The sequence below is a fragment of the Convolutriloba macropyga genome, chromosome 14 (assembly GCF_964194025.1).
Source record: "Convolutriloba macropyga chromosome 14, txConMacr16.3, whole genome shotgun sequence".
NCBI lineage: Eukaryota > Metazoa > Xenacoelomorpha > Acoela > Convolutidae > Convolutriloba > Convolutriloba macropyga.
In genome coordinates this window covers 1,719,809-1,743,507 of record NC_134481.1, presented here as the reverse complement: position 1 = coordinate 1,743,507, position 23,699 = coordinate 1,719,809, and the positions used below count along the sequence as shown (strand labels likewise).

Genomic DNA, 23,699 nt, shown 5'->3' with positions numbered 1-23,699 from the left:
TTTGTTGTTTCTTGGTAGCCGGTCAGTCACAGTATTCTTTTGCATAAAACTAATAGCATTTTTGCTTTGTATTAGAAATTTCAGAGAGTGTTTTTTGTACCACATTTCTATGTGGCCTTCTCTTCATGTGCTGTGTTGTAAATAAATTTATTGCCACTTGATCTTGAGGAGAGGTACCCTCTAGCCCTTTTTTTTTCAAGTGCCTTAAACAATTAAAATTGAATCAACAACTTGGTCCAATTACAGCCCAAACCATAAATAAATTTTCAAAGTATCGAATGGAATTTGGCCTTTTCCATACTTTTCCCTCCATTTCCATACTTTTAATCTAATCTGGATTCGCGATAAAATTGCAAATTTTCTTAGGTATTATTGGTAAATTATTTGTAAATGTCCCTCCAGTGATGCCTTCACATTGAATAGTTGCTATTGTAACAGTTTAATGAACATATTTTATTTATAGCATTTGTGCCCCACTTGTGCGTTAATTATTGTTGTCTGTTTGAATTAAATGTAAAGATGACAGAATTGTGTTCATTCTCATTTATGTGGATATGCTTCTCAATTACCCTGCAATTATTGTTCGCATACTCTACTATTTATAATAACCATTACATATGTTATTAATATTCTAAAATTTATACTGTTGCAGTCTGAATTTATTTGAAGCCGCGGATATGTGGTACGGTTGTACCATATTTAGTTCAAATTGTCGCATTTAAGTACAAGATCTGTTTAAGTTTGGCCTTCCTCAATCAAAAGTCAGTGTTCAAATGATATAGGTTTGCCTCCGACTAATAAGTCAAGTTTGCATTTGTTCACACAACGCATTTTCATCATCTTGTCATTCTTTAAACTTTCACTACTAAATTCAGTTGCTTTCATTCTACTCTGTTTTCAAATAAGCAGAATCCGAGTGGATTCGAGAGGGATTTCCATAGCGAATAAAACGCGGCTACATTCGTAGCTCAACTGTTAAAACAATCTAAAAGTGGTAATCCCACTAACTATTAAAAGTTCGGATTCGCACCTCGAATCCGTGTCTACAATTTCTAAACAGATTTGTGGCTCAAATCCCTAAAAGAGTGTTAATTTTTCCCTACTTTCCCGGTAAGACCTCTACAGATGATCCCGGAATTCCTGTAAGGAAAATTTTCCCGGATTTCCCGTGGAATTTTGACAGCTCCCTGTTTTCCTGGTAAGATCCCGACAATTGATCCCGGAATTCCTGCCAGGAAATTTTTTCCCTGATGTCCTGGTGGGAATCTTATTATCTCCCTGATTTCCCGGTAAGATCCCTACAATTGATCCCGGAATTCCTGCCGGGAAATTTATTCTTCCCGCAATTCCTGTCAGGAATCTTGTTTTTCCCGGGTTTCCCGCCGGGAAATGCGGGATCTTACTCCATCTTACCACATCTTACAATCCCCGGTAAGATTCCCGGTAAGATCCCCGGATGTTTCTCGGAACTTTCCTGGATCTTAGTGGGAAAACTTTTGGGATCTTACTAAGATTTCCGGGAATCGTTACACTGGGCAGCCCACTCTTACATGGCAATTTTAGTCAGGGGGGATAATTCCTCAAAAGTCCTCCCACTGCAGCCTATCGCAGCCCACTCTTACATGGCAATTTTATTCAGGGAGTAAATTCCTCATAAGTCCTCTCACTGCAACCCACTCTTACATGGCAATTTTAGTCAGGGGTGATAATTCCTCAAAAGTCCTCCCACTGCAGCCCACTCTTACATGGCAAATTTAGTCAGGGGGGATAATTCCTCAAAAGTCCTCCCGCTGCAGCCTATTGCAGCCCACTCTTGCATGGCAATTTAAGTCATGGGGGATAATTCCTCAAAAGTCCTCCCACTGCAGCCCACTGTTACCTGGCAATTTTAGTCAGGGGGATAATTCCTCAAAAGTCCTCCCACTGCAGCCCACTCTTACATTGCAATTTTAGTCAGGGGGGATAATTCCTCAAAAGTCCTCCCACTGCAGCCTATTGCAGCCCACTCTTACATGGCAAATTTAGTCAGGGAATAAAATTCCTCAAAAGTACTCTCACTGCAACCCACTCTTACATGGCAATTTTAGTCAGGGGGGATAGTTCCTCAAAAGTCCTCCCACTGCAGCCCACTCTTACATGGCATTTCGAGTCAGGGGGGATAATTTCTCAAAAGTCCTGCCACTGCAGCCCACTCTTACATGGCAATTTTAGTCAGGGGGGATAATTCCTCAAAAGTCCTCCCACTGCAGCCTATCGCAGCCCACTCTTACATGGCAATTTTATTCAGGGAGTAAATTCCTCATAAGTCCTCTCACTGCAACCCACTCTTACATGGCAATTTTAGTCAGGGGTGATAATTCCTCAAAAGTCCTCCCACTGCAGCCCACTCTTACATGGCAAATTTAGTCAGGGGGGATAATTCCTCAAAAGTCCTCCCGCTGCAGCCTATTGCAGCCCACTCTTGCATGGCAATTTAAGTCATGGGGGATAATTCCTCAAAAGTCCTCCCACTGCAGCCCACTGTTACCTGGCAATTTTAGTCAGGGGGATAATTCCTCAAAAGTCCTCCCACTGCAGCCCACTCTTACATGGCAATTTTAGTCAGGGGCATAATTCCTCGAAAGTCCTCCCACTGCAGCCTATTGCATCCCACTCTTACATGGCAATTTTACTCAGGGAGTAAATTCCTCAAAAGTTCTCCCACTGCAGCCCACTCTTACATGGCAATTTTAGTCGGGGGGATATTTCCTCAGAAGTCCTCCCACTGCAGCTTATTGCAGCCCACTCTTTCATGGCATTTTAAGTCAGGGGGGGATAATTCCTCAAAAGTCCTCCTACTGCAGCCCACTCTTACATGGCAATTTTAGTCATGGGGATAATTCCTCAAAAGTCCTCCCACTGCAGCCTATTGCAGCCCACTCTTACATTGCAATTTTAGTCAGGGGGGATAATTCCTCAAAAGTCCTCCCACTGCAGTCCACTCTTACATGGCATTTTTAGTCAGGGGGGATAATTACTCAAAAGTCCTCCCACTGCAGCCCACTCTTACATGGCAATTTTATTCAGGGGGGATAATTCCTCAAAAGTCCTCCCACTGCAGCCTATTGCAGCCCACTCTTACATGGCAAATTTAGTCAGGGAATAAAATTCCTCAAAAGTACTCTCACTGCAACCCACTCTTACATGGCAATTTTAGTCAGGGGGGATAGTTCCTCAAAAGTCCTCCCACTGCAGCACACTCTTACATGGCATTTCGAGTCAGGGGGGATAATTTCTCAAAAGTCCTCCCACTGCAGTCCACTCTTACATGGCATTTTTAGTCAGGGGGGATAATTCCTCAAAAATCCTCCCACTGCAGCCCACTCCTACATGGCAATTTTAGTCATGGGGATAATTCCTCAAAAGTCCCCCCCCCCCCTGCAGCCTATTGCAGCCCACTCTTACATGGCACTTTTAGTCAGGGGGACAATTCTTCAAAAGTCCTCCCATTGCAGCCCACTCTTACATGGCATTTTTAGTCAGGGGGGATAATTCCTGAAAAGTCCTCCCACTGCAGTCCACTATTACAAGGCAATTTTAGTCAGGGGGGATAAATCCTCAAAAGTCCTCCCACTGCAGCCCACTCTTAGATTGCAATTTTAGTCAGGGGGATAATTCCTCAGAAGTCCTCCCACTGCAGCCTATTGCATCCCACTCTTACATGGCATTTTTAGTCAAGGGGGGGATAATTCCTCAAAAGTCCTCCCACTGCAGTCCACTCTTACATGGCATTTTTACATTTTTAGTCAGGGGGGATAATTCCTCAAAAGTCCTCCCACTGCAGCCCACTCTTACATGGCAATTTTAGTCAGGGGCATAATTCCTCAAAAGTCCTCCCACTGCAGCCCAATCTTACATGGCTTTTTTAGTCAGGGGGGATAATTCCTCAAAAATCCTCCCACTGCAGTCCACTCTTACATTGCATTTTTACATTTTTAGTCAGGGGGGATAATTCCTCAAAAGTCCTCCCACTGCAGCCCACTATTACATGGCAATTTTAGTCAGGGGGGGATAAATCCTCAAAAGTCCTCCCACTGCAGCCCACTCTTAGATGGCAATTTTAGTCAGGGGGATAATTCTTCAGAAGTCCTCCCACTGCAGCCTATTGCATCCCACTCTTACATGGCATTTTTAGTCAAGGGGGGATAATTCCTCAAAAGTCCTCCCACTGCAGCCCAATCTTACATGGCTTTTTTAGTCAGGGGGGGATAATTCCTCAAAAGTCCTCCCACTGCAGTCCACTCTTACATGGCATTTTTACATTTTTAGTCAGGGGCGATAATTCCTCAAAAGTCCTTCCACTGCAGCCCACTCTTACATGGCATATTTAGTCAGGGGGGATAATTCCTCAAAAGTCCTCCCACTGCAGTCCACTATTACATGGCAATTTTAGTCAGGGGGGATAAATCCTCAAAAATCCTCCCACTGCAGCCCGCTCTTAGATGGCAAATTTAGTCAGGGGGATAATTCCCCAGAAGTCCTCCCACTGCAGCCTATTGCAGCCCACTCTTACATGGCAATTTTAGTCAGGGAATAAAATTCCTCAAAAGTCGTCCCACTGCAGTCCACTATTACATGGCAATTTTAGTCAGGGGGGGATAAATCCTCAAAAATCCTCCAACTGCAGCCCACTCTTGAAGGCAAATTTAGTCAGGGGGATAATTCCTCAGAAGTCCTCCCACTGCAGCCTATTGCATCCCACTCTTACATGGCATTTTTAGTCAAGGGGGGATAATTCCTCAAAAGTCCTCCCACTGCAGCCCAATCTTACATGGCTTTTTTAGTCAGGGGGGATAGTTCCTCAAAAGTCCTCCCACTGCAGTCCACTCTTACATGGCATTTTTACATTTTTAGTCAGGGGGGATAATTCCTCAAATGTCCTTCCACTGCAGCCCACTCTTACATGGCATATTTAGTCAGGGGGGATAATTCCTCAAAAGTCCTCCCACTGCAGTCCACTATTACATGGCAATTTTAGTCAGGGGGGGATAAATCCTCAAAAATCCTCCCACTGCAGCCCACTCTTAGATGGCAAATTTAGTCAGGGGGATAATTCCCCAGAAGTCCTCCCACTGCAGCCTATTGCAGCCCACTCTTACATGGCATATTTAGTCAGGGGGGATAATTCCTCAGAAGTCCTCCCACTGCAGTCCACTCTTACATTGCATTTTTACATTTTTAGTCAGGGGGGATAATTCCTCAAAAGTCCTCCCACTGCAGCCCACTATTACATGGCAATTTTAGTCAGGGGGGGATAAATCCTCAAAAGTCCTCCCACTGCAGCCCACTCTTAGATGGCAAATTTAGTCAGGGGGATAATTCCTCAGAAGTCCTCCCACTGCAGTCCACTCTTACATTGCATTTTTACATTTTTAGTCAGGGGGGATAATTCCTCAAAAGACCTCCCACTGCAGCCCACTATTACATGGCAATTTTAGTCAGGGGGGGATAAATCCTCAAAAGTCCTCCCACTGCAGCCCACTCTTAGATGGCAATTTTAGTCAGGGGGATAATTCTTCAGACGTCCTCCCACTGCAGCCTATTGCATCCCACTCTTACATGGCATTTTTAGTCAAGGGGGGATAATTCCTCAAAAGTCCTCCCACTGCAGCCCAATCTTACATGGCTTTTTTAGTCAGGGGGGGATAATTCCTCAAAAGTCCTCCCACTTCAGTCCACTCTTACATGGCATTTTTACATTTTTAGTCAGGGGGGATAATTCCTCAAAAGTCCTTCCACTGCAGCCCACTCTTACATGGCATATTTAGTCAGGGGGGATAATTCCTCAAAAGTCCTCCCACTGCAGTCCACTATTACATGGCAATTTTAGTCAGGGGGGGATAAATCCTCAAAAATCCTCCCACTGCAGCCCACTCTTAGATGGCAAATTTAGTCAGGGGGATAATTCCCCAGAAGTCCTCCCACTGCAGCCTATTGCAGCCCACTCTTACATGGCATATTTAGTCAGGGGGGATAATTCCTCAAAAGTCCTCCCACTGCAGTCCACTATTACATGGCAATTCTAGTCAGGGGGGATAAATCCTCAAAAATCCTCCCACTGCAGCCCACTCTTAGATGGCAAATTTAGTCAGGGGGATAATTCCTCAGAAGTCCTCCCACTGCAGCCTATTGCATCCCCCTCTTACATGGCATTTTTAGTCAAGGGGGGATAATTCCTCAAAACTCCTCCCACTGCAGCCCAATCTTACATGGCTTTTTTAGTCAGGGGGGGATAATTCCTCAAAAGTCCTCCCACTGCAGTCCACTCTTACATTGCATTTTTACATTTTTAGTCAGGGGGGATAATTCCTCAAAAGTCCTCCCACTGCAGCCCACTATTACATGGCAATTTTAGTCAGGGGGGGGGGGATAAATCCTCAAAAGTCCTCCCACTGCAGCCCACTCTTAGATGGCAATTTTAGTCAGGGGGATAATTCTTCAGAAGTCCTCCCACTGCAGCCTATTGCATCCCACTCTTACATGGCAATTTTAGTCAAGGGGGGATAATTCCTCAAAAGTCCTCCCACTGCAGCCCAATCTTACATGGCTTTTTTAGTCAGGGGAGATAATTCCTCGAAAGTCCTCCCACTGCAGCCCACTCTTACATGGCATATTTAGTCAGGGGGGATAATTCCTCAAAAGTCCTCCCACTGCAGTCCACTATTACATGGCAATTTTAGTCAGGGGGGGATAAATCCTCGAAAATCCTCCCACTGCAGCCCACTCTTAGATGGCAAATTTAGTCAGGGGGATAATTCCCCAGAAGTCCTCCCACTGCAGCCTATTGCAGCCCACTCTTACATGGCACTTTTAGTCAGGGAATAAAATTCCTCAAAAGTCCTCTCACTGCAACCCACTCTTACATGGCAATTTTAGTCAGGGGGGATAATTCCTGAAAAGTCCCCCCACTGCAGCCTATTGCAGCCCACTCTTACATGGCACTTTTAGTCAGGGGGATAATTCCTCAAAAGTCCTCCCATTGCAGCCCACTCTTACATGGCATTTTTAGTCAGGGGGGATAATTCCTCAAAAGTTCTCCCACTGCAGTCCACTATTACATGGCAATTTTAGTCAGGGGGGGATAATTCCTCAAAAGTCCTCTCACTGCAGCCCACTCTTAGATGGCAATTTTAGTCAGGGGGATAATTCCTCAGAAGTCCTCCCACTGCAGCCTATTGCAACCCACTCTTACATGGAAATTTTAGTCAGGGAATAAAATTCCTCAAAAGTCCTCTCACTGCAAACCACTCTTCCATGGCAATTTTAGTCAGGGGTGATATTTCCTCAAAAGTCCTCCCACTGCAGCCCACTCTTACATGGCAATTTTAATCAGGGGGATAATTCCTCAAAAGTCCTCCCACTGCAGCCCACTCTTACATGGCATTTCTAGTCAGGGGGGATAATTCCTCAAAAGTCCTCCCACTGCAGTCCACTCTTACATGGCATTTTTAGTCAGGGGGGATAATTCCTCAAAAATCCTCCCACTGCAGCCCACTCCTACATGGCAATTTTAGTCATGGGGATAGTTCCTCAAAAGTCCCCCCACTGCAGCCTATTGCAGCCCACTCTTACATGGCACTTTTAGTCAGGGGGATAATTCCTCAAATGTCCTCCCATTGCAGCCCACTCTTACATGGCATTTTTAGTCAGGGGGGATAATTCCTCAAAAGTTCTCCCACTGCAGTCCACTATTACATGGCAATTTTAGTCAGGGGGGGATAATTCCTCAAAAGTCCTCTCACTGCAGCCCACTCTTAGATGGCAATTTTAGTCAGGGGGATAATTCCTCAGAAGTCCTCCCACTGCAGCCTATTGCAACCCACTCTTACATGGAAATTTTAGTCAGGGAATAAAATTCCTCAAAAGTCCTCTCACTGCAACCCACTCTTACATGGCAATTTTAATCAGGGGGATAATTCCTCAAAAGTCCTCCCACTGCAGCCCACTCTTACATGGCATTTCTAGTCAGGGGGGATAATTCCTCAAAAGTCCTCCCACTGCAGTCCACTCTTACATGGCATTTTTAGTCAGGGGGGATAATTCCTCAAAAGTTCTCCCACTGCAGTCCACTATTACATGGCAATTTTAGTCAGGGGGGGATAATTCCTCAAAAGTCCTCTCACTGCAGCCCACTCTTAGATGGCAATTTTAGTCAGGGGGATAATTCCTCAGAAGTCCTCTCACTGCAGCCTATTGCAACCCACTCTTACATGGAAATTTTAGTCAGGGAATAAAATTCCTCAAAAGTCCTCTCACTGCAAACCACTCTTCCATGGCAATTTTAGTCAGGGGTGATATTTCCTCAAAAGTCCTCCCACTGCAGCCCACTCTTACATGGCAATTTTAATCAGGGGGATAATTCCTCAAAAGTCCTCCCACTGCAGCCCACTCTTACATGGCATTTCTAGTCAGGGGGGATAATTCCTCAAAAGTCCTCCCACTGCAGTCCACTCTTACATGGCATTTTTAGTCAGGGGGTATAATTCCTCAAAAATCCTCCCACTGCAGCCCACTCCTACATGGCAATTTTAGTCATGGGGATAGTTCCTCAAAAGTCCCCCCACTGCAGCCTATTGCAGCCCACTCTTACATGGCACTTTTAGTCAGGGGGATAATTCCTCAAAAGTCCTCCCATTGCAGCCCACTCTTACATGGCATTTTTAGTCAGGGGGGATAATTCCTCAAAAGTTCTCCCACTGCAGTCCACTATTACATGGCAATTTTAGTCAGGGGGGGGGGATAATTCCTCAAAAGTCCTCTCACTGCAGCCCACTCTTAGATGGCAATTTTAGTCAGGGGGATAATTCCTCAGAAGTCCTCCCACTGCAGCCTATTGCAACCCACTCTTACATGGAAATTTTAGTCAGGGAATAAAATTCCTCAAAAGTCCTCTCACTGCAACCCACTCTTACATGGCAATTTTAATCAGGGGGATAATTCCTCAAAAGTCCTCCCACTGCAGCCCACTCTTACATGGCATTTCTAGTCAGGGGGGATAATTCCTCAAAAGTCCTCCCACTGCAGTCCACTCTTACATGGCATTTTTAGTCAGGGGGGATAATTCCTCAAAAATCCCCCCACTGCAGCCCACTCCTACATGGCAATTTTAGTCATGGGGATAGTTCCTCAAAAGTCCCCCCACTGCAGCCTATTGCAGCCCACTCTTACATGGCACTATTAGTCAGGGGGAAAATTCCTCAAAAGTCCTCCCATTGCAGCCCACTCTTACATGGCATTATTAGTCAGGGGGGATAATTCCTCAAAAGTCCTCCCACTGCAGTCCACTCTTACATGGCATTTTTAGTCAGGGGGTGATAAATCCTCAAAACTCCTCCCACTGCAGCCAACTCTTAGATGGCAATTTTAGTCAGGGGGATAATTCCTCAGAAGTCCTCCCACTGCAGCCTATTGCATCCCACTCTTACATGGCATTTTTAGTCAAGGGGGGATAATTCCTCAAATGTCCTCCCACTGCAGCCCAATCTTACATGGCTTTTTCAGTCAGGGGGGATAATTCCTCAAAAGTCCTCCCACTGCAGTCCACTCTTACATGGCATTTTTACATTTTTAGTCAGGGGGGATAATTCCTCAAAAGTCTTCCCACTGCAGCCCACTCTTACATGGCATTTTTAGTCAGGGGGGATATTTACTCAAAAGTCCTCCCACTGCAACCCACTCTTACATGGCAATTTTAGTCAAGGGGGATAATTTCTCAAAAGTCCTCTCACTGCAGCCTATTGCAGCCCCCTCTTACATGGCAATTTTAGTCAGTGAGTAAATTCTTCAAAAAACCCACTCTTTCATGGCAATTTTAGTCAGGGGGGATAATTCCTCAAAAGTCCTCCCACTGCAGCCCACTCTTACATGGCATTTTTAGTCAGGGGGGATAATTCCTCAAAAGTCCTCCCACTGCAGCCTACTCTTACATGGCATTTTTAGTCAGGGGGGATAATTACTCATACGTCCTCCCACTGCAGCCCACTCTTACATGGCAATTTTAGTCAGGGGGGATAATTCCTCAAAAGTCTTCCCACTGCAGCCTATTGCAGCCCAATATTACATGGCAATTTTACTCAGGGAGTAAATTCCTCAAAAGTCCTCCCACTGCAGCCCACTCTTACATGGCAATTTTAGTCAGGGGGGATAATTCCTCAAAAGTCTTCCCACTGCAGCCCACTCTTACATGGCAATTTTAGTCAGGGGGATAATTCCTCAGAAGTCCTCCCACTGCAGCCTATTGCAGCCCACTCTTACATGGCATTTTTAGTCAGGGGGGATAATTACTCAAAAGTCCTCCCACTGCAGCCCACTCTTACATGGCAATTTTAGTCAGGGGGATAATTCCTCAAAAGTCCTCCCACTGCAGCCTATTGCAGACAATTCTTACATGGTTATTTTAGTCAGGGAGTAAATTCCTGAAAAGTCCTCGCACTGCAACCCACTCTTACATGGCAATTTTAGTCAGGGGTGATATTTCCTCAAAAGTCCTCCCACTGCAGCCCACTCTTACATGGCAATTTTAGTCAGGGGGGATAATTCCTCAAAACTCCTCCCACTGCAGCCCACACTTACATGGAATTTTTAGTCAGGGGGGATAATTACTCAAAAGTCCTCCCACTGCAACCCACTCTTACATGGCAATTTTAGTCAAGGGGGATAATTTCTCAAAAGTCCTCTCACTGCAGCCTATTGCAGCCCCCTCTTACATGGCAATTTTAGTCAGGGAGTAAATTCTTCAGAAAACCCACACTTTCATGGCAATTTTAGTCAGGGGGGATAATTCCTCAAAAGTCCTCCCACTGCAGCCCACTCTTACATGGCATTTTTAGTCAGAGGGGATAATTCCTAAAAAGTCCTTCCACTTCAGCCCACTCTTACATGGCATTTTTAGTCAGGGGGGATAATTTCTCAAAAGTCTTCCCACTGCAGCCTACTCTTACATGGCATTTTTAGTCAGGGGGGATAATTACTCAAACGTCCTCCCACTGCAGCCCACTCTTACATGGCAATTTTAGTCAGGGGGGATAATTCCTCAAAAGTCCTCCCACTGCAGCCTATTGCAGCCCAATATTACATGGCAATTTTACTCAGGGAGTAAATTCCTCAAAAGTCCTCCCACTGCAGCCCACTCTTACATGGCAATTTTAGTCAGGGGGGTTAATTCCTCAAAAGTCTTCCCACTGCAGCCCACTCTTACATGGCAATTTTAGTCAGGGGGATAATTCCTCAGAAGTCCTCCCACTGCAGCCTATTGCAGCCCACTCTTACATGGCATTTTTAGTCAGGGGGGATAATTACTCAAAAGTCCTCCCACTGCAGCCCACTCTTACATGGCAATTTTAGTCAGGGGGGATAGTTCCTCAAAACTCCTCCCACTGCAGCCCACTCTTACATGGCAATTTTAGTCAGGGGGGATAATTCCTCAAAACTCCTCCCACTGCAGCCCACACTTACATGGAATTTTTAGTCAGGGGGGATAATTACTCAAAAGTCCTCCCACTGCAACCCACTCTTACATGGCAATTTTAGTCAAGGGGGATAATTTCTCAAAAGTCCTCTCACTGCAGCCTATTGCAGCCCCCTCTTACATGGCAATTTTAGTCAGGGAGTAAATTCTTCAGAAAACCCACACTTTCATGGCAATTTTAGTCAGGGGGGATAATTCCTCAAAAGTCCTCCCACTGCAGCCCACTCTTACATGGCATTTTTAGTCAGAGGGGATAATTCCTAAAAAGTCCTTCCACTTCAGCCCACTCTTACATGGCATTTTTAGTCAGGGGGGATAATTCCTCAAAAGTCCTCCCACTGCAGCCTACTCTTACATAGCATTTTTAGTCAGGAGGATAATTACTCAAACGTCCTCCCACTGCAGCCCACTCTTACATGGCAATTTTAGTCAGGGGGGATAATTCCTCAAAAGTCCTCCCACTGCAGCCTATTGCAGCCCAATATTACATGGCAATTTTACTCAGGGAGTAAATTCCTCAAAAGTCCTCCCACTGCAGCCCACTCTTACATGGCAATTTTAGTCAGGGGGGTTAATTCCTCAAAAGTCTTCCCACTGCAGCCCACTCTTACATGGCAATTTTAGTCAGGGGGATAATTCCTCAGAAGTCCTCCCACTGCAGCCTATTGCAGCCCACTCTTACATGGCATTTTTAGTCAGGGCGGATAATTACTCAAAAGTCCTCCCACTGCAGCCCACTCTTACATAGCAATTTTAGTCAGGGGGATAATTCCTCAAAAGTCCTCCCACTGCAGCCTATTGCAGCCCATTCTTACATGGTTATTTTAGTCAGGGAGTAAATTCCTCAAAAGTCCTCGCACTGCAACCCACTCTTCCATGGCAATTTTAGTCAGGGGTGATATTTCCTCAAAAGTCCTCCCACTGCAGCCCACTCTTACATGGCAATTTTAGTCAGGGGGGATAATTCCTCAAAAGTCCGCCCACTGCAGCCCATTCTTACATGGCAATTATAGTCAGGGGGGATAATTCCTCAAAAAGTCCTCCCACTGCAGCCTATTGCAGCCCACTCTTACATGGCAATTTTGCTCAGGGAGTAAATTCCTCAGAAGTGCTCCCATTGCAGCCCACTCTTACATGGCAATTTTAGTCAGGGGGGATAATTCCTCAAAAGTCCTCCCACTGCAGCCCACTATTACATGGCAATTTTAGTCAGGGGGATAATTCCTCAGAAGTCCACCCACTGCAGCCTATTGCAGCCCACTCTTACATGGCATTTTTAGTCAGGGGGATAATTACTCAAAAGTCCTCCCACTGCAGCCCACTCTTACATGGCAATTTTAGTCAGGGAAGATAATTCCTCAAAAGTCCTCCCACTGCAGCCTATTGCAGCCCACTCATACATGGCAATTTTAGTCAGGGAGTAAATTCTTCAAAAGTCCTCTCACTGCAACCCACTCTTACATGGCAATTTTAGTCAGAGGGGATAATTCCTCAAAAGTCCTCCTACTGCAGCCCACTCTAACATGGCATTTTTAGTCAGAGGGGATAATTCCTAAAAAGTCCTCCCACTTCAGCCCACTCTTCCATGGCATTTTTAGTAAGGGGTGATAATTCCTCAAAAGTCCTCCCACTGCAGCCCACTCTTACATGGCAATTTTAGTCAGGGGTGATACTTCCTCAAAAGTCCTCCCACTGCAGCCCACTCTTACATGGCAATTTTAGTCAGGGGGGATAATTCCTCAAAAGTCCTCCCACTGCAGCCCACTCTTACATGGCAATTTTAGTCATGGGGGATAATTCCTCAGAAGTCCTCCCAATGCAGCCTATTGCAGCCCACTCTTACTTGGCATTTTTAGTCAGGGGGGATAATTCCCCAAAAGTCCTCCTACTGCAGCCTACTCTTACATGGCAATTTTAGTCATGGGCATAATTCCTCAAAAGTCCTCCCACTGCAGCCTATTTCAGCCCACTCTTACATGGCAATTTTAGTCAGGGGGGATAATTCCTCAAAAGTCCTCCCACTGCAGCCCACTCTTACATGGCATTTTTTAGTCAGGGGGGATAATTCCTCAAAAGTCCTCCCACTGCAATCCACTCTTACATGGCATTTTTAGTCAGGGGGGATAATTCCTCAAAATTCCTCCCACTGCAGCCCACTCTTACATGGCATTTTTTAGTCAGAGGGGATAATTCCTCAAAAGTCCTCCCACTGCAATCCACTCTTACATGGCATTTTTAGTCAGGGGGATAATTCCTCAAAAGTCTTACCACTGCAGCCTATTGCAGCCCACTCTTACATGGCAATTTTAGTCAGGGAGTAAATTCCTCAAAAGTCCTCCCACTGCAGTCCAACTCTTACATCATTTTACCCCCTCTGAACAAATTACCCCCACACCCTTACATCAATTCACCCCCCCCCCCCATAGACAAATTACCCCCCCCCCCCTACTCTTACAACAAAATGGGAGGTTTTTAGGGAGCATATTCGACCCGATGTCGCAAATGACATTGTACCGCAAAAAAAATCACTGAAAACTTGCTAATTTCGCGCCAATTAGGACACCACGAAGTCAAAAATGTCATTTCAAATCAGCGCTTTTTAGCTAAAATCAATCCAGCGAAAAGTTGCACTCGGACGGCAATGAAAAGTCAGTTGTTTCGAAAAAAATTAAACATGATTTTAACTTCCATGTCGTCAAAACTACAACAAAAAGTATCACTTTTGAAAGAGCATAGACCTCACATCAATGACCCTCAATCCTCACGCAAACTTTTCCAGGAATTTCATCAGTGCAAAGTACTCCGCTCAGCGGTAGCCCGCGAAAGCTGACATTCAATAATACTATACAAAAAGTAAAAGAAGTGAGCAGAAGTGTGCCCTGAACAACAAAGAAGCACTGACTAAAGGCAATAAGTCGTACTTAAATAAAACCGTGTTGTCTTTGCCTTGACGTTTAGGGTCCCGGTTTAGCATTTAGAACCCTGCCGAGGAGATGACAGTCATCCAGGAATGACAAGTTAATGTGACTTTTTTGTGCTCCAATCAATACATATCATTGGCGTGTTAATTGTCAATCAAAAAACTTGTCAAGTCTTTCACCTCTAAGTAAGTACGTTGGCCAATAACTTTTTTGTCTAAAATGGTTTTAAATAAAATAGTTTTGTCTAAAATTACAAATATGGCTTTTGCCAACTTTTCCTAAACAATGGTACAAATGATATTTGAATCCGCTAAAATTTTACAGCAAATTTTAGCAATGTGCATTTGAAGATTTACGTGTTCTGTGTTTTGTGATGTATTTCAAACCAACGGGAAACAATAATCTTCTGAATGTTCTTAGTCGAAATTCTAGTTTGCTTCATAGACAAAATCTGTGATAGAACATTGAGAGAGCTTGGTTATCACAAACTTTCCAAGGTAAGTTCCCACACAAGATCCCTACTGCCTAAACTTTTTCAGACTTGATGAGCCAGTTGTTATTCAATTGTTCTGCTCATCTCCTGAATTTTACAGTTCCAGTCGTTCTTTTCGCTACTTCTTCTTACCCAATTAACTCTTAAGACAATGTAATTTTTCCCCGGAATGCTCTTGGAAGGAGGTCAATGGATATCGTTTCCTCTGTTAAATTTGATAACTTCAGGATTATACGGCAGCCTTCTCAACACAAAGGGAGTTCCATAATTGACTTCTCCCAAAATGGGTCAATTCACAGAAGTGCGGGCTCTTCCATTGCTGACTGCACAATCTGATATTCTTCACGAGAGTTGTGTTGAATGCTGCAGCTGTGTTGCGTATAGAAAACAAGTAGCAATTGCGATAAGATCTTGAATCAATGTGAAGCAAAAGCTCATTTTTTTCCATTTCAGTCTTCCGTTGACTGCTAATGATCTAAATTCATACAAATAGTGTTGAAATATGCTATTTTGACCTCAAGAGAATTCAGAAAGAGAAACGGTATTTCAAAATGACCAAGTCAAGCTTTGATTATGTTAGCTCGCTTATTGGATGTGTAAGAGATGACTTGCTCTCAGACAGGAGTAAAAATTAGATCCGCAAACACATCCGTTCAAAAACTATCACAACAATGGTCGCACAACAATTAAAATTTAGAACAGCTTATTATTTACAAACCACATTGGTCAATTTATCAACAGATAAAAGTACACAAAACAGATTTTAATCTCATCAACAGGCTCGATCCTCTCACCGCTTTCTTAGCTGTCCTAAATTTCCAGGAATTTCATCAGTGCAAAATACTCCGCTTATTGGTAGCCAAAGAAAGGTGACAATCAACAATATTATACCAAAAGTCAAAGAACTGAGCGATTGTATCCTGAACAACAAGGAACACTGTCTAAAGGCAGTAAGTCTGTATATCCACTCGTACTGAAATACAAATGGGCTGCCTTTGACCTGACGTTTAGGGACGTTCAGTATAACAGTTAGATCCCAGCCAATGAGAGTACAGTGGCCGCCTTCAACAAATTATTTTGACATTTTTGCGCTCCAATCAATACATGTCACTGAAGTGTTAATTGGCAATCAAAAAACTTGTCAAGTTTTTCACATCTAAGTACGTTGACCAATAACTTTTTTTGCCTAAAATGGTTATGACTTTAGGCCAAGTTATCCTAAACAATGGTGCAAATGCTATCTGAATCCACTAAAATTTTACAGCAAACTTTAGCGATGTGGATCTGAAGATTTACGTGTTTTCTATTTTGTGATGTATTTCAAACCAACGGGACACAATAATCTTCAGCATGTTTTTAGTCGAAATCCTAGTTTGTTCCAAATACAATGTGATTCTTCATCACCGGGGTCGAATGTCCTCCCTAAAATCCTCCCATTGTGAAAGAAAGAAGGGGGTAATTTGTCTATCGGGGGTAAATTGATGTAAGAGTGTGGGGGTATTTTGTTCAGAGGGGGTAAAATGATGTAAGAGTTGGGCTGCAATGGGAGGAGTTTTGAAGAATTACCCTCCTAATCAAAATTGCCATGTAAGAGTGGGCTGCAGGGGGCTGCAATGGGAGGATTTTTGAGGAAATACATCCCCTGACTAAAATTGACATGTAAGAGGGGGCTGCATTGGGCTGAAATTGGAAGATTTACGAGGAATTACATCCCCTGACAAAAATTGCCTTGTAAAAGTGGGCTGCAATGGGCTGATGGTGTAAGAGTGATTGGGTTATTTGTTCAGAGGGGGTAAAATGATGTAAGAGTGGGGCTGCAACGGGAGGATTTGTTAGGAAAATGCAGCTCAAAACTCTTACGTCTTTTGGGCTGCATTAGGCTACGAGGGTAAAATAGTGTAAGAGTGAGGGGGTAAACTACCTCCAAACCTACATCTTTTTGGTCTGTCAAGGGGGTAAAATTATGTAAGAGTTGGGGTAATGGCGAAATTATCCCCGAACTCTTACATCATTTTACCCCCTTGACAGACCAAAGAGATGTAAGAGTGGGGGTTAATTTGTTTTTTACCCTCTCACTCTTACAACAATTTACTCCCTTTAGAAGCCCAATGCAGCCCAAAAAGATGTAAGTGTTTTTGCTGCATTTTCCTAAAAAAATACTCCCATTGCAGCCCCACTTATACATAAAATTGGGCGGAAAAATTCGACCCGGGCAACCTTTCATTTTGGTCTTCTGTGGCCGCTTGGCGACGTCTGATTACGTATTATCAACAATTTTTGTCCCGAAATTTTTGTCCATTTTAGCAGGAGCTGGACATGGCTGACGATGAATTGAGGACCAGGCAGTTCCAGAGTTTGGACAGTCTGTAGTCCATTGTCTTCCGTTCTGTTGGTTTTGTTGTTGTTAGCCTGGATAAGTGTTACGATTGCTTTGTTGGTCGTTTACTGAGCGAATTGTGTTGCTTGTACTGCATACAGCGTAGGAGGATTCACCGGAAAGTTGAGGTGCTTTTGGTCCGACGTCAATGTTAAATGCGAACTTCAGAATCCATTTCGGCGCATTTTTTTTTCAAGAGCACCTGTTGAATCCTTAGCTCCAGCCAATTTGCGATGAAAACATCTTGTAGAGTGTTTTCTCCATGGCTTCCCAAATCAAAATTGAGTGGAAACCACCCCAGGAATTGTAGAATTTACACACGGGTTCACTTTTAAGTATTATTGTATCAGAAATGAAAATCTGTCAAAAATTAGGTTATAATCATCAATAAATATTGTATCAAAGATAGTCAACAGGTCACGTGCCAATATTTTATCAATTTTCATATCTAGCAATTTCATATAAAAAAATTCTCCTTCCTTGGAATAGGAGAATGCTGAGATAGGACAACGAGACAGCTTGAATATCACGAACTTTCCATGGTCGGTCCCCACAAAAGATCTTTACTGCCTAAACTTTTTGAGACTTGTTTAGACAGTTATTGTTTAATTGGTCTGTTCAAGTCCTGATTTTTTCAGTTTGAGCTGTATTTTTTTTACATCCTCTTCATAAATTTGCTCTAAAGGCAGCGTAATTTTTCTGGGGTTGCTCCGCGAAGGAGGTGAAGTGAAATTGCTTCCTGAGTTAAATTTGCTAAATTCAGGATTTTAACTCAGGATTATACGACAGCCTTCCTCCCAATACAAAGGGAGTTCCAGAGTTGTCTTCTCCCAGAATGATTCAATTCAGAGAAGTCCGCGCTCTTTCATTGCTGACTGCGCAATCTGATAATCTTCACGAAAGTTGTGTTGAATGCTGTACCTGTGTTGCGTATTGGAAACGCGATATGATTGCGATAAGATCTTGTATCAATGTGAAGCAAAACCCTATTTTTTGATTTCACTCGTCCGTTGACGGTTAATGATCTAGATTTATACGGAGAGTGTCGAAATATGCTATTTGGTGCTCAAGAGAAATGAAAAAGAGAGAAGCGGCATTTCAGAATCATCAAGTCAAACTATTATTCTGTTAGCTATTTTATGTGATATGTATAGAGATGATTTGCTCTCAGAAAGAAGTAAAAATTAGATAAGCGAACACATTTGTTCAAAAATTATCGAAGGTGAAGCCAAAAGTCGCTCAACAATTATAATTTAGAACAACAAACTAATTACAAACACACGCTGATAGCGGCCATATTATCAATAGATCCAAAAAACAGGTTTGAATCTCATCAATAAGTTTGAACCTGCGACCACTTTCTTAGGAGTCTCATATTTTTTCCATCATTAAATGTCCCATATTTTGCAGCTTTATGTTTGGGTTTTAAATCAGATGCGTTGCACTATAGGGTCGAATAGGCCTGTTGATTTTTTTGTTTAGCCTAACTATAGTTAGCGAAAACTGATATTTCCTGAGAATAACTTTATGACGATATTATGTAAGACATTCGTCAACTTTGGCAATGAGTTTTTTTGTACTTTTTTGGTTCTTGACGTTGCAAAAATTTTTCATCTCATTCACCGCTTTGAGGGCGTATCGTAAGTTTTTTCATTCAGGTCGTCGCTGTTATCACTTTTTAACAGGTTTTTAACTCTGACATCTCCTTTATGGAGGGGTTCCATTGATTCATATATTTCTTGAGCTGTCGAGAAGCAAAAGGAACCGGGTCGAGGTGTCAACGCTAAAAATTGCTCAAAATTTAAGAATTACGGTGAATACAACGAATGAACTCAAGATTTGCAGCTTTTAGCTCTGAATGCGATGAAAGCAGTGAAAAAAAAACACTTTCACTGATAAAACTGCATATCTTACGTCAATTCATTCATTAAAGAATAGCCGAAAAATTTGTTTGTTGTCATTTTTTGCAAGATATGTGGTTTTCAGCGGTAATTTTTTATCACCGTTTCCTGTTGATAGTGATTAAAATAATTTTTTGTTTGCTGAGGTGGAGAAAATGAACATTCATTCATTGTTCATATGTGAACTCATACAATTCACCACATGAGTTTTCCATAAAGTACAGTGAATGTGATTTTAACTAAAAAAATGCTTCAAGAAGGTTACTGGTGGCACAATTGAATTAAGAAGTGACTGGTACCAAATTTCGGTACCAAATTTTTTGGTACCAAAAAATTGACGAAAATTCACTGTTTGTCACATCATTTAATGTTGAAAGTTGCGGTGAAATATAAATTTTTTCACCGCTGATCTTAGATTTTTTTTGAAAAAACCTTGATCTGGAAACTTACAAGAATCAGCAGCTAAGCAATTAGGCTGGCTCGATCGCGGCTTCCCATAATACCATCTCAACTGTTCGGGCGGAATCCCGTTGGCATTGTTATCCCAAGACAGATCATCATTTTCCAAACTAGTGTAACCTGAGAGGCCAATTTCCAAGAAAATGTCTTCAATCTGTTCCAAAATGAAGGTTTCCTCTTCTTTTGAGTTGATGATTGCTCGATGGCCTTCTGTGTTAGCGAAGCAGTCGGAACGATAACAGACGCCTGAAAAACGCAATTATTTCCCGAAAATCTTGGCATAATATCATTTTTTTCTTTCAATTCTGACGGGAAATTCAAGTGGTAAAATGTGTAGATTTGCAACAAGTATAAGAAGATAAAGCAACTTCTGTCGGAAAAAGGAGCACCCCGATGGGATTTCAGGGTGGACAAAAACAAATGGAATTTTGTGGAATGGGAAAGAGTGCCGTTGGGTTTTCACAGAAATTATCACAATTGGATTTCCGATGGGGTTCTGAGGAAAGCGGAAAGTCTAAGAAACTTACAAAAAGGGGGAAATGTTCGAATAGGCAATTGTACCGTTGGGAATAGTATTGGTAGATATTGAATTTCCGGGAAACGATGCACCAAAATTTGTGTCTCCCAATAGGAATTATGATTAGCGAATCACATGATTGTGTTTCAGCTTACGCATTCGTTCCCGAAAATTGCTTGAAATGAAGTCACTCTTCTTGTAGTACACACTAGATCCCCACAGATGATAGTTGCCAGATACATTTTTGCCGACACATTTCCATTCGTCCTCACTCAAACTCTTCACTTCGTATTCACACAAGATTTTGATCTGGATGAAAGTCTGCACTTAAAAAAATTATTGCTTTGGAAACATCATCCACCCGGGTCGAGGTTTGGCGGTGAATTTTCGTAAGAAATGCGGTGAAATGCGGTGAAAAAAAATAATTTTCACCGCATATTTCTTACATCTTTTTGCGGTGAATGCGGTGAATCGCGGTGAATTATTTATTTTCACCGCGTTTTCAGTATTCTTACAAAAAAGAATGGTCCCCACACGGGATCGAACCCTTGACCTCCTGCATACTTTCCACTGCTTAGTCCTCTGCGCCAACTGTCACTACCATCTTTGGAATTCCTTGTGAATTTAAATCAGATTGAGTTAACTTTGGAATCATATGCGGTGAATTTGGCGGTGAATTTTTTTAAGAAATGCGGTGAAATGTGGTGAATTATTTTTTTTCACCGCATTCACCGCTTTCACCGCATTTCTTACATTATTTTGCCACAAAAGTTGATGCGGTGAATTTTTGTAAGAAATGCGGTGAATTTTGCGGTGAATTTATGTAAGAAATGCGGTGAAATGCGCTGAAATATTTATTTTCACCGCATTCACCGCAATCACCGCATTTCTTATAAAAATTCACCGCATTCACCGCATTTCTTACGTAAATTTACCCAAAAACCTCGACCCGGGCACTAACTTAGTATTCTTTAATAAACCAGTGAGATTATCGTAATTTTTCTGCATGAGACAGAAAAACGCAATATGATCCCAAAAGCTACAGTCATAGCAGATTTAAAAGAGCATTGTGCGCATGTTGAAAGTTATATAATTTAGTTTTTGCTAAGTAAGTCATAATCATAATCATGAGCTTAGTTCTATTGTATCTGTAATTGTTATCGGGCAAACGATCAAATGCAAGAGTATGATTAAGCGTTTTTTTGTGGTGCCTAATGTTCATTTTGTTTATTTTCTTGATAGAATATAGATAATACTCTTAGTCACCTAATTACCCTAGTCGAGACCTCGAACTTATGAAAAGACCTATTAACTCCAAGTGGGGGGGGTAAATATTGAATTATATTACACGGTCGAGGACCCTAGTTAAATTCGAGGCTAATTTTGTCCATAATTCCAGCCAAACTCTTTTCATATGCAAAAATGAGGCAAACTAAAAAGTTCCGAAAACATCTGGGTTCGACCTCGTGACCTTCTCCAATCTTAACCAAAGCTTAACCAATTGCGCTGCACGTCCTTAACTATAAAGGAAAATGAAAACAAGTCAATATAATGGTCGCGAGCGTAATTCCAGGACATGATTTATTGTCCGGCCAATTTCCAGCACACATTTATTGTCGAACCAAATTCCAGGACGTGTGGTTTAGTTCCAACAAAAATCTAGGACATCACATCGGGTCCAGACAAATTCTTTTCATACCCAATATCTGTCGAGGACAGTCTTGTCGTACCTTAAATCTGTCGAGGACGGTCTTTTAATAATTCTAGGTCTCGACTAGGGTAACGAGAGAAATTTGAAGTAAAATGAAACTAAGTCAATGAAAGCACTTCTGAATGTCAGCCTGACATTGGGCGAAATGGAAAGTGCAATTCAAAAAATTACTTGAAGGGAAACTCCTGCTTAAAGGAAATATGCAAATCAAAAAGGAAAAGTATCGAGGTAATTCAAGTTTAACCAGCAGAATCTGTAGAGCGCCACTATAGTATCAGCCCGCATGAATCCAAGAACACAAGAAGTTTCAGTATTTTACGGAACAGGTTAACACTGAAAAAAATTGTCTACCGAAAAACTGAAGATCAACACCAAAAAAACCTCAATACCAGAAAATTGTCCATTTTCTATTAAAGAAGTACTCAAAGCAACTGCAACTTGAAACAAGCATGTATCCTGTCCAGGAAAACTTGTTGAAGAACATCTGAAACAGTTAAGGTAGTACAAAGCAGGTTTTGACATTTGTTGGCTTGCATATACAAGAAAAGGCATGTAGCCAGAAATAAAATCAGAACAAAGCAATGCAATTCGAGCAGTTATTAAAAACGAGGGTAACAACAACTAGCCAGCAGACGACTCAGTTGCTCTTATGATACAACATCGAGCAACAGAAAGTAGTGAACATACGGATGTTGTTTCCAAAACGTTCTGAGCAACGCAACGGCGTGAAGAACGAATAAATCAAGATAGAACTGCAAATAAAGGAACTCATAACAAAATATCAACATCTGGAATATAAAAATGACCTATAGCGCAACTTGAACAGGACAGCATAAAAAAGATTATGTTCGCACTCAATTAACCAGTGCTCGGAAAAAGTCACGTTTCAACCGGCACCTATAACGAGAGACGTCTCACATTGGGTCTGTAGAATTGACAACCTTCTAATACCAGATCGATCAACTGCTCGCTCAACTGCAGATGTCTAGCCATTTTCCACAATAACGAAGCTCACGCGATCGATCATCAAGCTTTAAAGAGTGAGACACTTCTCTTACTGCGGGTTTACGATACGCCAGCGGATATTCAGTTTGCAATAACATAATATTTGATGTTAAAAAATTTCGAATTGCCCTCGAAAAGTCCATGGAGACCCTCTCGAAAGGATGAATACTCAGTGAATATGATCTATCTAAAGTATACATCTAAGGCTAAACAGAGAGGCAGGACAAAATCAACAAAATCTGATGTGGGGTAATCTGCAAATATATTTTTTGCTGCTCGGAACAATATTGTGAGAAAATTTGAAGACCTCATGTGATCAATAATGCACAGCTTTAGATTCTCCACAAGGCAATTGAAGTTAAATTTCACAACAACAAGGGTCAGATCTAATCTCAGTAACAGTTTTCATTGTGAAAGTGCTCAAAGAGTAATGACAATGAGTTAATCTGCATTCAAGCTCAGCGGTGTTACAGGGAGTTGATTAACTACCTCAAGTTCTCAAGAAGAAGAAGAAGAAGAACTATGTTAATAATAAATAAAATTGACTTCGTTAATTATGTTTGACGAACGGCTGTCTAAAATAAAATTTGTTCATATAGGGTTTTAGATTACAAGGTGAAGCAAAACGATGTTAAAGGCTGAAGAAGCGTGAATAAATACAAACGCTTCCCAAAGACCTCCAATTTCGGTGCAAGTTTGAATTTTAGAGAAACGAAGAAAACGCAAAACAATCACTGCCCACTAATTCATTGAACTCTCAAAAGTTCGGATTGTCCAAAGTACAAAACATGAGTGACTGATCGGTATGT

At 42.3% G+C, this 23,699-nt stretch overlaps 1 protein-coding gene across 1 annotated transcript in view; it reads right to left on the bottom strand.

Annotated features, from left to right (window-relative positions):
* LOC142353140 (uncharacterized) overlaps nucleotides 1–23,699 on the bottom strand; it is a 169,481-nt gene that overhangs the window by 54,690 nt on the left and 91,092 nt on the right. Inside the window, exons 7-8 of the mRNA XM_075405348.1 lie at nucleotides 20,330–20,495; nucleotides 19,649–19,903 (exon numbers count right to left, since the gene is read on the bottom strand). Coding sequence (XP_075261463.1) covers nucleotides 19,649–19,903; nucleotides 20,330–20,495 — 421 coding nt within the window. The remainder of the gene's footprint in view (nucleotides 1–19,648; nucleotides 19,904–20,329; nucleotides 20,496–23,699) is intronic.